The sequence below is a fragment of the Larimichthys crocea genome, chromosome IV (assembly GCF_000972845.2).
Source record: "Larimichthys crocea isolate SSNF chromosome IV, L_crocea_2.0, whole genome shotgun sequence".
Lineage (NCBI taxonomy): Eukaryota > Metazoa > Chordata > Actinopteri > Sciaenidae > Larimichthys > Larimichthys crocea.
Window position 1 is genome coordinate 312,695 of NC_040014.1, and position 12,527 is coordinate 325,221.

The following is a 12,527-nucleotide window of genomic DNA, read 5'->3' on the forward strand; positions in this document are numbered from 1 at the left end:
ATGCAATTTCTGCCTGTGATGAACTCCTGTATTGACTTTGATTAAATATTTGAGAGTACAACAAATCCAATTTAAATGGATATGTTGACCATGCATGTGTTTTACAGTTGTGTTTTTTATGTAGATATATTGTCTAGAACATAAAAATTCAAGATGACCATTTAAGGCACACTTATTACATGTGTAAAGGCGTTCCAGGGCTATATTGTATATCATGCAATCCCTCCAACATGTTCTGGTCTGCCTTGTGATCTCCTCCAAGCTTCCAAACAAACACCCCAGTACAAAGCACTCAGTTCTTCGTCCTAACATTGAAAATGGCAACCTTTAATTATTTCACTTTTTTTTATTGTATGTATATGATCATTTAAAAGTGTACTGGTCCATGGGTGACACTTGAGACCAGAATACAGACTAATCTAAGGCCTTAATACTCTTCTCTTCAAGTGAGAGGCTCTATCTAGAGCCTGTGTTTAGTAGGTCTGTTCTGGGTTTTAGGTTCTGGGCTACAGGAGAAACGTAGAGGTCCAACATGACCAGATCTGTGGAAGAGAACTCACAGTGTCTGTATATAAAAGAATCTGTTAAAAGAACCCCCTAAATCTTACATAGTGGACTTAGTAACAAGTCTCTGAAGACTCAATGTATGTAAAATTGCATGTGATTAAGGGTTGACTGAAATCTAGAATTGAATTATTGGCAACTGTTAGCAAGACGATGGCAAGGATGAAGAAAGTGTGGAATAAAAACAATGATGTCCGGATCTCCGGTGCTTCCGCATCAGTTCTGAAACTTTAAGAAAAGAAAAGTCATTGTTGAATAGTCCCAGTCAATGAGTACTTCTTAAGCAGGTATAATATTTACCATGCTCACCATCCAGATTCAACATATGCTTACATTTTCTGATTAGCACTGAACAGTGCAGCTGAGACTGATGGTTATCAACCAAAATTTCGGCAAAACTGAAACTTTGATCTGATGATTGCACCCAAGGCAAAGTTATTTGGAAATCTAAATGACTGTACCAAATTTTATCTATCCACTAGTCTTCAAGGCTTAAAGCCAAAAATGTCAAGCACCTGGTGGCACAAGAGGAAAACTCAGGGGCGTCACCAAAGTCGGTGGTATTTGTCCTCTGTGGACCAGAAATGTTTGCAAACTTTCATGAAGATCCATCCAGTAGTTGATGAGTTCAGACCAAAGTGATGAAGTGAATGACAGATCGACATTGCTATTAGAACCATACTGCCAAAACTAAAACATTTAAATCAATCAGTCACCTCTGATTTCTCTTTCATGTCCTAAGAAATCCCTAACAATTACACTATAGCTGTTGGAACTGCTGCATGTAACAGACACTGTCTGTCTTGTCAGGTCTTGGCAGCTGAGTCTTGTTCTAACTTGTCTCCCCTTTTTCCCATCCCCCGCTGGTCTGGGAAACACACGTCCTGTATCTCAGTATAATAGTCCTCAGGGTAAAGGAGTGTGTGTGAACATGCATGTGTGTTTATGTTATTAAGCCTTCAGGAATAGTGAGCTCTTTCAAATGGTCAGATGAATGGCATATTTAACATTTTATACATTTTATTTGTCACATTTCTTTATCCTATATATCTAAGGAGACATCGTCTAAAAAGGCACCATATGAATTAAGTTTTTCCCAGGGAACTCAGAGTGTCGTGAGTCAGTGTGGGTTATAAGATTAAGCATAAGATTAGTTAGTACTCTATTTACGAAACGTAGAGTTGCTCCATCAATGTCAGGGATATTTGTTGTGGGTAATAGCATGTATATGACTCAGTCCATTTTAAGATAAGGCAGACGGAGGGGGAGGAGATTTCGTGTGATGTGTGTTCATGTGTGTGTGTTTATGGGAAAAAAAAACCCAGGCAGGTATTCACAGGTTCTCGGCTTTCTTCCCCTTCCCTCCCTATTGTTGCTGATTCCCTCACTGAAAGGGGAACTTCAAATTCTTTTTAAAAGGACTTTTAGCAAACACACACAGACACCTGAAAGGACACAACAACAAACTCCACAGAGTCCATTTTAAGGCACCGGCATTGTGAGTAAATGTTTCATTTTGTCATATTTGAATGTGTTGTTGCTCTATTTTACTATACGTTTACTATTTCACTGCCTTGAAACCAGAGAAACCTGAATGACGAAAAGTCAAATAGCTTCATGACCACCACGTATTTATCACTTAACCTGTTGCGCTGTAGAATTTTGGTTTGTCCCTTACATCTCAGTGACTTTTCCACAAAGTGTATTTATTGTACAGGAGGCTGTGGAGCAGCGTCTTTCTAGAGTGACTCAGAATGGGTTTAAAATGTGCTTTGTGGCGGTTTCATTCATGTGTTGAGAACCTAAAAGTCTAAAAGTGAGGCTTTATGGCATAGATAATGCAAGCATATTCATTTTCTCTTTTCTCTTTATGCATCTGGTATGTTAGTGATTGTTCGAAAGATGTTTTAGGGTCAGAATAAATCATACCGTGTCCTTTAACATGCATTTATTTTGTCAGTATAAGCCGAGTCAGTGCCTAATGTTGTTAGTGATGTGATGCAAGAGTTGCTAGGAAGAGTACTTCCCTGTGTTTGTCATGCGGTAAGAATTACTGCAAAGAAAAGTAACGTTGTTTTCAAGGACTCCAATCCATGTGCCTGTAGTTAGGCCATTAGGTGCTTTTGGTCATTTGTTTATGATGATTTAAAAGTAAAATATGTTTGAGGAAGAGACAGCACAGCTCAGATTTACATACTCAGTCATGGCTATTTTCTTTTTATGAAAAGGAAAGGATATCTTGTTTTGTTTTTATTGTGTAAAAGCAGAAGTGTATAAACAATGACATTTAAATTGTCCCCAACACGTCAAATTTCTAGAATTTCTGTCTTAAAATGTTTGTTTGAGAGCAACACAATCACTACAGCCAACAAATGTATGATGGGTCGAATGGACTAAATTACACAAGGTAAAAGATCTGATGAACTTTGTCTTTCCTGCAGCCAAATTTGAACTTGGAATCAAGGTCAGTCTGACCAAACTAGGACAATGACAACAAAAGTTCAGTCATTCACACAGAATGAGCTCCCACAGTGTTACTGTATGTGACAAACCCAGCAGGCATTAGTGGCTTTTTACATGGTGTTTGCGAATCTTGTTTTTCCTCCATGTTGGAAGAAATGTTTTCATCCATGATACGTATACGAAAAAAGTGATGTGTGACTGAATGTTGCAGTCCAAATTGAGAGACAAATTCTGTTTTGCTCAGTTAGATTAGTGTGTGACAGGACTTCACAAAGCTGGCAGTAAACTGGTTTAAAGATGACATTGTAAATTTACTTGTTGACATGTGTGACACCTTATCCATTTCAACTCTTGAACAGAAAAGGATCTGTGTCACTCTTTGTTGTGTTTCCTTGTTGTATTTCAGGGTGTGGCTTTCTTCCATTCATTTCCCTCCTCTCCCGTCCTCCTTCCACTTTTCACTCCCTCCCATAGCATTCCAGTGTATTCTCCCTTCATTCCACCTCCACTCCTCTACGATGACCACCCTTGCTCCTGCTCCTCAACCGAGAGGCATCGACCTCAGCCTGCCCACCTGTGGACAGACTCAGTGCAATAGCCATGGCACCTGCGTTGTACCTCCTGGTGGTGGCACTGATTTGGTGTGTGAATGTGAGCTTGGCTACCGGGGGGAATCCTGCGAGGACACGGTCAACGGGGCGTTAAGTTTACCACTGACTCTGAGTGTGTTGGCAGTCATCATCGGGGTGCTGACCATCGCGTTCATCGCTGCCAAAATTAGGCAGAGGCAAAAGAAAAGGAACAGGTAATAAAATGAAATATCTCAGTGGCTTTCTGTTTTGGTAGTCTTGAGGGAACGGTTCAACTTTTTGGTAAAAAAAATTATTCTTTGCTTTGTTTTCAGGAGAGAGGTGAGAAGAATGAGATCAACCTTGTGTGTTAAAATGGAGCTGAAGTCAGGACATTTTTAGCTTAGGATAAAAACTAGAAAGCCTGATTGTGAAGTGAAAAGAAATTTGCACAACAACCTTTAATGCTTTTTCTAAGAAATCAGAATATCTTTATATTTGTTTTGACTTGTATACTTATTTGGTCAAAACTGTAATCAGAGACACATTGAAATGTATGTTTTATTTTTATTTTTCTGCAATGACACTGCCCCCTACATTAGTGTACCTATGCTGGTGTATATTTTTGTTTTTGACCGACAAATTTAGTAGGTACTTTACTTTATCTTTGCTATATCTGTAAATTTGTTTGTAATATTTTTACTTTGATTTCAATAACCTGCTGCAAACCCACATTGTTGCTGTAAGTGAAGCCGAAAATGCTGCACCGAGGTCCTGAGCAGCAAGTTCCAGCACATAACACATTGTGATCTTTACATTTTTGTTCATGTGCATGTTAAAATCAACCAGATAAAACATTAATTTAATTTGTGAGTTTTAGAGTTTTTGTTGGTATATTTTTGAACAGTTGACAGAGCCAGGCTAACTATGTCCTGACTCCGGCACCATAATTCAGATACTGAACTATTCCTCTTAACACTTAGTTTCTTGAGTTTCACCATGCAGGTGAAAATGATGGACCAGCATCGAAGACAGCTGTTCAAAACTGCCTGAAGTTTGTCTGGAATTTCTATTGTAGAGTGTCTAGTTTTACTACATGCTGGAAGCTGCGTATGAGAAAGAGTTCACATTTACATACAAATTGTGTCTTTCGTCTGTTGTCAACAGGAAACGTCTGGCAGAAAAACATGGCTACAACATTGCTGTGTAATGTGGATAAATCTCAATCATATCTGAGGTAGGTATTCAGATATTCAGGATATTCATTTCCAAATTTCTTTACATTTTGGGAAACAGTGTTATTACCTAGAAGTGAAATTTGAGTATAGAGATCTGCCTGAAGTATAAAATGCATTACATTACTATACTAAATATAAATTACAACACCTCATAACAAACTAACTCCTATACTTAGCCTGTGTAATTGGCCTTTAAACCAAGAAAAATTATGTTTACATGCCCACATGTACACAATACAAAAACAAAAACAAAAGTCAGTGTTGCTCAACAGCACTACTAGTGGTCAAAACTCCACAAGGTACCTTTAACATACACCTTTAGAGGCCAGAAACTGAGACACTAATAAATGTAATAAAAAATAATAATACCTTACTCTGTCATTCTCGTCCAGGTCAACCATGAAATAATGGCCAGCGATACTATTGGGCTTCCATCAGCATCCTTCTGCAGCAAGCTTACGGCGCAGTTTGTTGAATGTTGTGTGATGTTTGTTAAAAGCGAATCAAATTTGCTGTTCTCGGCTGACTTGTGCCTGCCACTCTACGACTGATTGTCCCAGAAACTCAAACTGATGAACTGAGCAACAGTGAATTTCTGCAGATGTTTTTCAGACATCATTTGATAATGGAAAAAAAAAATCCAACTCTAAATTATATCCCAACACACATGATTTATTGAGAGAAAATGACATGCATGTATTTCAGAGCTCTCAAACTGTTGGTGGTTAGTGGATGACTCACAGTATGTTTAGAGGTACACTAGTGTCTCATTACAGCAGAGACTTTAAGCTGATGTTGACATAATACAGTGCATCTATGCTGTTTGCTAACTTTAAAACTTAATACATTTATGGAGTTACAATTTTAAAAAAAAGCATGCCCATAGAAAATTGATATGTGGGAAACCAGTCTAGGAATGGAAGGTTTTGTCACTACGTTTATTTGCTTATTAGCACTGTAAAAATGCCTTTGATTTCTTATCACCAGCTACAAGTTCTGAATTTGAATGTTTTTCTGAAATGCAATGCAACTGCAATTCACTGATATCTGTTTGTTTTAATATTCATAGTGTTATTTATAGAAGACTAGAACATTTTGGTGTTCTATTTGTCTATACTCCTAATGAAAATCTTCTTTGAAAATATGTCAAAGCTGATCGCGTCCTCTAACACCAGCTACATTTAAGGAGCAGTGACTTCCTTAAAATACAGGGAAAGCAGAGGTGACTGCCACAGCGATTGAGACATATTATTACTGCTGTTTCTTTTATACTTAAAGGAGCGAGTTCATACAGGTACTGATAACCCACTCTGTAAGAACAGATGTTTGCACAGCTATCCAATACAATTCATAAATATACAGATACACTTTGACCAGCATGATGTGGTTTTAGTCAGTTGTTGTCAACAAGATTAAAACATTTTTTTTACACTTTGTGTATTTGCTGCTTAATCATGCTATACTCCCTGAAATGATCTACTTTTAGCCTCTGGTGAGATTCTTCTTGTTTTGTTTTTTTATTTCTTTAAGAAGAATCTGTTTTGCTTCCAGGCGAACGTAATCAGAATTTAATGCACTTCTGGGCAGAAAAACACCTATACATCACTGTCATCCTTTATCTCTGCTTCCTGTTTGAATAAAAACAAAAGGTGTGTTCAATTTGTTATCAGAGATAACCTGCAAAAAATTGACATCTGACGGGAAAGACTGACGGAAAACAAGTTCTGAAAGTAAGCAGGGACAGAATCACTTCACCATACTGTGCACTTTGTTTCATGCTTACTGTGTTAATGTTTTAAATTAGACCCTGTGCTCTCTGAATTTTGAAAATCAAAGCTAGACAGTGGTCCCCTGCTTGATTTGGTCCTTACTGAGTACTGAGTGCTGTATTGTCTGTTTGTTTTGTACATTACTGTCTGAATAACCGTTTTACACAATATGATGTTTTGTAACTCTAATGATACCCACGCACATTAGAAAGATGCATACATGTTTTTATGTCTCGTCTATATCTCGAATTACACAAATGAATACAGTAATTCATGTAGTCAGACATGTTAAATGTTAAACACAGTGTGTGATGGACGCACTGAGCATGTGATTTTTGTATATAAACGCATTGTAAATGATTTGATTGTTTGTCATTCTTCTCTGTAGGCAGTGACGGGTCAGAGTGACTAAAAAAACAAAAAATATATGGATCTTTTTATTTGAGATTATGACCAAAGGTAATACATTTTTGCTCACCAAGCCCTCAGTAAACCACTAAAACAACTGTATCACACCAAACGGCAACCTCTGTGACTGTGAAGTGAAGCCAATACCGAAGTGCCAAAACTGCAGTTCCTCTAACAACCACTTGAGACAGGCTACAAAACTATTCAATCTCCAAACGCTGCTATGTTAGAATGTCTTTACAGAAATAAACGTGTTTAAAACCTGGTACAAAAAATGGTCTATAGCTACATGACAACTGTACTTAGGCTGAATTTCTATTTAATTAGCCTGTTCAAATTATATTAAGCCTTAAAGTTATGCATAATTAACAGCATGGCCGCTTTCATTGGCATTCAGCCCACGTTAGGTCCACTGACGATCTACGTCTTTGCCCCTTTTTAGATAAGCAATGTGGCGGCAGAGGCAGGACTGCCAAGATGGCTGTGACCTGAGCTACCACATATAATGTTTTATACTGCGTGTATCAAACTGTACTGTACACAACATCTTGAGTCTAATCTGTCACCTACAGTAAAAACTTACAGTATACATGCAGTAAAAAGTCCAAAAGAAAATATATCTGTGATAATTACAGGACAATGGAAAGATAAACCAGTTTATCCACAGACTTGTTCTACATTTGCAAAGCTAGTTCAGTAGAGCATTGACATGAAGCAGGATGTCAAAATTTTAACTTAAAAACTTAATCTTAACGAAGTACATAATAATAGTTACTAGTAAATATCTCAGCACCAACCTACAATAGCCTTAGTGACTAAAAATAAACACCACAAGATATTTAGAAAGAATAATGAGTTATATCTGGCTCATGTTTTAAACTGTAGTGTTCCAAACATGCATGACAGGAGAGGAATTTAAAAATGAAGCCAAACGAGATCTGGCAAGGTGTGCACATACATTGTAGTTTCAGGTGGTTCACACTAGTTCATTCTCGTCAGAGCAAAGTCTGTTTGCTTTCTCAGTACACATTTTTCTTTCAGGACGTGTGATGGTCATCAGCTGGTAAATTAAGGTTATTTATAACCTTTACTCTAATTATAAAGTCTCTCGTTCTTACAATCAGTTAGTGTGCACCGTTTAACACGACCATCACTTTTTGTAACACACGACTATACTGTATTGTGTGTTCATTAGCTTTCACGTAAAACATTAAAATAAGTTTTATATATAACCACTGTATAAATGCAACTCATTCTTCAACACAGGTAAGAGTTTGCAGGTTATTAGAAAAATTAAAGACTTTTATTTTGTGAAGTCTTTTAGGATTTTATGTAAAATCATTACTATGTTGTTTTCACATGCTGCTGCAGGCATCAGTGTGTATTAACACTGCCAACAGACAGCTGTCTCTTTCTCTTTATCTTATGCATACACCAAAACATGTACTGCTGCCTCTTTAAGCTCTTTCTGGGATCTGGTGACATGCTTGTATCACCTTTGGTGTTTACTAAACTCAACAGGTAATAAGACTGATTTGACTGACTGATGTGTGATGAGCTAACTATCTTTGTTATGGGGAAAATATGTATCATAACCAGGAACAGGAAATATCTGTAGGACACTATGTACACTATGTTTCTTTCCTTTTAATGAGATGACTTTGCATGTTTGATGTACAGAGGGAGGAGCACATAAAATAATGGCAAAATAAACTGCAGCACTTTGAAGTCCGTGGTTCATTTCTCTACTGTTTACATACATTATGGTAAGTCAAATAGCCATAGGGAGTGCTACCTGCCTGTAAAAGTGGAAAATAACCCTGGTGATGTCATTGGAGGAGTCTCAGCTTGGACTTAGAGACTACAGGTTTTTAGTAGAAAGACTAGTTTAACAAATGTTAATGTGAGTGTTTTAATGCTACTACTACTTAAGTGAAATATTAAATTGCTGGAGTCGCTCCTCAACATTATGTTTTCCTAAGCCCAGGATCACAGTGTAATCCTCATTTCTTTCTCAGCAGACATAGTATATCTGCCATGTTTTGATCCAAAAATCTATACTAACAGAATAAGTTATGAGTATGAGACCTGAACAGCGTGGAGAAAACTTCTCAACAGTCCAGGTTGATGAGACTATAAATAAAAACTGCTGTCTTTTGTCACACCCTACACACAGCATCCATTGTCACCCTCTTGGGCCATCATTGAATGAGTCAGAGGTGTCGGTGTGGCAATGTTTTGGACGGTAGTGTGAAAATATAATTGTGTTGTGTTTTGGGTGTGTTATTGTCACCATGAGAAAGAAGAATTAATTAAGATTAATGTTAACAATAACCAGCTTACTCCTGCATTCATTAGAAATGTGAATAAATACACTCTATATACTCATTAATTATCAGAAGACTAAAAAAGCATAACCTTTAAAACACTATTTAGTCCCCCTACAGATAGTGTTTGTAACATTTCAACAGCTAATTTGTTGAGATTTAACAACTGTCTACTGATATGACACCACTGTGGTTAAGGTTTGATTTGGTTTAGGTGCAAAAAAAACGTCTTGGTTAGGGTGTGTGTGCATGAAATATACTCTATAGATAGACAAAGTGAAATGTTACTAACTATAAACTACCTGTAGTTGGATGATTTAAATAAATTGTTACCACAATTGTTGTTCTAATAAAATGTTATTGCTTCTGTGTCATAAAAGAATCGTCAGGGCCCTAGAGCATCCTGACCACAGAACTGCTGTCACTATCAAACACAATCTTGTATCCACCAATAGAGATGGAGGTGGTTACACATTACTCATGAAGGTACATAGTTTACCTTGTAAAACCACTTCAGAGGAAGTGTGACTGGAGTGAGCAATACAAGCTCTTTCAGAATAAAACTGTTGTTCACTATCAGCGTTATCAGAGCCTGATGAAGTCAGCTGATTGTACCCTAATGAAGCAGGAACTTGGAGGAATTGATTTGTAGTATACTACGAAATCAGTGTTTTTTTTATGACAATTTTCTATGTTTGTACTGCTTTGCCTTCAAAATATTTTCAAAATCCTGCATTTCTCATATTATTCAGCAGAGATATCCAGCTTCTGTAGCTGATCCGCTCGTCCACAGTGTCTTGCTCTAATGTCTGAGTCTCAGACAGCATAAAAACTCCCAACCTTTGCTTTAAAATTTGCCTCTTAGTATTTGTTGACTGTGGCATTCAACAGGTCTTGAAGGGAGAACTGCATCGCTATTTCTGAGAAGCCAATTTAACAACAGAAAACTTACCAAGAGCTGTACTGGGACAATTGTATACTACAGTGTTGCTTTGTTTAAAATGTTCAGCCAGTTTAAACAGAACAGGAGGCTATGTTGTCAGACAAGATGCGTAAAGAAACCTCTCAGACCGGTCAGGCTACATTGTCTGTATACTTATGACTGAGCAGGGTGGAAGAGAGAGAAACTATTACCGTGAAATTCCTGTACGTGTGTTTAAAATACACGATGAATGGTGACGGCTGATAGAAGACATTGCCTCTAAAATGTGGCATTTTTTTAGATTCCTGCTCTGGAGACGCCGTTTTTGTCGTGCTTCACTCCTGCTTTTGACTTTGTGAAAACACATTTAATCCCACTGCATAACCATCACAGAAACAGGTATTTCATAACGCCCCATCCAAGCCAAACAAAAAGAGTGAAGAGAAGAATGGCAGACATCAGTCAGACAGTCAGTCATCTGTTTTTAGGAAACACTGCGCACATTTAATAAAAAGCACAATTAAAACAATATCGATCACCTCAGGATGTTTTTTTTTTGTGGCACATTATCCTACAATGTTGGTCATAATTGTAAAGTGCATAGGAATACAGTATTTACATAAGAATCATGGGGGGAAATGATTCATGCTTTAGCCAATATTCGCAGAAAAATACAAAAGCTTCCTTAAAGATGACTATTTACAAACAGAACAGAGTTCAGCATCATTTTGTAGACTGTAACAGAGAGACAGGGTAAACTTCAACTCAATATCATTTTTTCTTCTTTCATAATAACACAGAAAGGTTCACTTTCCGTACGTGCACTGCTTATGGCACACCTATAATGTATTACAATGATGTTAGTATTAATCACAGCGCAGCTAAGCCCATAATGAGGGTCTCATCTCCACATTCAACTCCAGCCATGACCACTCATATCATTTAACACTATCATACATGTTGGCCTTCAAGCATCACTGTCCTAATGATGAAACACTGTAATACGCAAAGTAATCTTTCTTCACTAAACAATGAGTTTACAGTTATTTCATTATGTTTCAAGGTATTTGAGCTGAAATATTGTTACAATATCCCAGAATAGCTTCATCACTTAACTGACTGAAAGTACTTTATGGTTTTTAGTATGTTATTACTACAATACTCCAGAATATTATAGATAATAATATTAAGTTTTACTACTGATTTTTGTGACGTTATAAAGTCATTGTGTAATCACCATTGCTTCTTCCTATTATAATTTTCCACTCTCAGTTTCTTTTGCAGATATTCAGGTCTAACTTCAAGTCGTCCTTCTTCTGTGGGTATTCTTTCTCCAGATGTCACCTCTCATAGGTCTGCATCGTAGGGTGTACCGTTGTAGGAGTTGTTGACTGCAGGGCTCTTGGCCCGGGGAAAGGACACATCTTCATCCATGGAGTCCTTGGAGTATGGCACGCTGCTGCTGGCGGTGCTTCTGGCCCGGTTCAGGCTTGGCACGTCAACTCGTCTCGATGGCGGCTTTTGGTGGCTGAAGTGGGTGATCTCATCAACCCGTCTCTCCCCTCGGTTCTTGCCTCCGCAGCAACGACAGATCCCGATGAACATGACAAAGCCGGCCAGGATTTCGAATATCCCGCCGATGTAGCCAAGAATGATGCAGTAGCCGACAGTCACAGTTGCGGTCGGCGTCACCGTGGAGATTTCTTCGAGGATGTGTGTGTACCAGGCGATGGGTATGATGGTCATGACGCCCGACAGGAAGATCAACAGTCCGCCCAGGCCGGCCACTGTCCAGTTAGGGTTGTCTTTCCAGCAGCGGACCCCCGGGATGGCCACAGCCAGCCCGATTAGAGTCACGATCAGGGAGGCCACCATCAAACCTTGGGCGACCTCGATGATCTGGTTGCCAAAGTATGTGGAGTCCTGCAGGTTGCACTCCGCTCTCGTGTTGGTTGAGGTGGCCCTGCAGATGTCCCAGATGCCTTGCTGGATGAACTCGTCGGACGGAGTGTTGGGGATGTTGTGGATGGTCCTCCAGTTTGGGGCAACGGTGGCGACCAGATCCAGGATCCAGCCGCAGGGAGACATAACCATCCCGAAGATCAGGATGCCCGGTGTGCGCATCGATATCCGGATCCATTCCTGCGTTGATCGCCTCGGCATGATCGCTGCTGTTATTGCTGATGATGTGTACGGTCTTACTCTCAAACTCGGTGTAGTAACTTTGATAGCAACAGCTGTTCTTAAAAACAAGTCTGACTGAAACC

At 38.6% G+C, this 12,527-nt stretch overlaps 1 protein-coding gene and 1 long non-coding RNA gene across 3 annotated transcripts; one reads left to right on the forward strand and one right to left on the reverse strand.

Moving 5' to 3' along the window:
• The first annotated feature begins 1,859 nt into the window (after positions 1-1,859).
• Positions 1,860-6,963, forward strand: LOC104920088 (uncharacterized). 2 transcript variants are annotated; one of them, XR_002042012.2, is made up of 4 exons: positions 1,860-2,062; positions 3,434-3,832; positions 4,764-4,833; positions 5,227-6,963. It is a non-coding gene; the product is annotated as an uncharacterized LOC104920088 (long non-coding RNA). The 2 variants fall into 2 exon arrangements; XR_797044.3 differs by having other exon boundaries at positions 1,864-2,062; positions 3,502-3,832.
• Positions 6,964-10,737: 3,774 nt separating this feature from the next.
• Positions 10,738-12,498, reverse strand: cldn23.1 (claudin 23.1). Its single transcript, XM_010732242.3, has one exon. It carries the CDS (start codon positions 12,421-12,423, stop codon positions 11,608-11,610), a length of 816 nt encoding a protein of 271 aa, XP_010730544.1. The 5' UTR covers positions 12,424-12,498; the 3' UTR covers positions 10,738-11,607.
• Between the last annotated feature and the right edge of the window lie 29 nt (positions 12,499-12,527).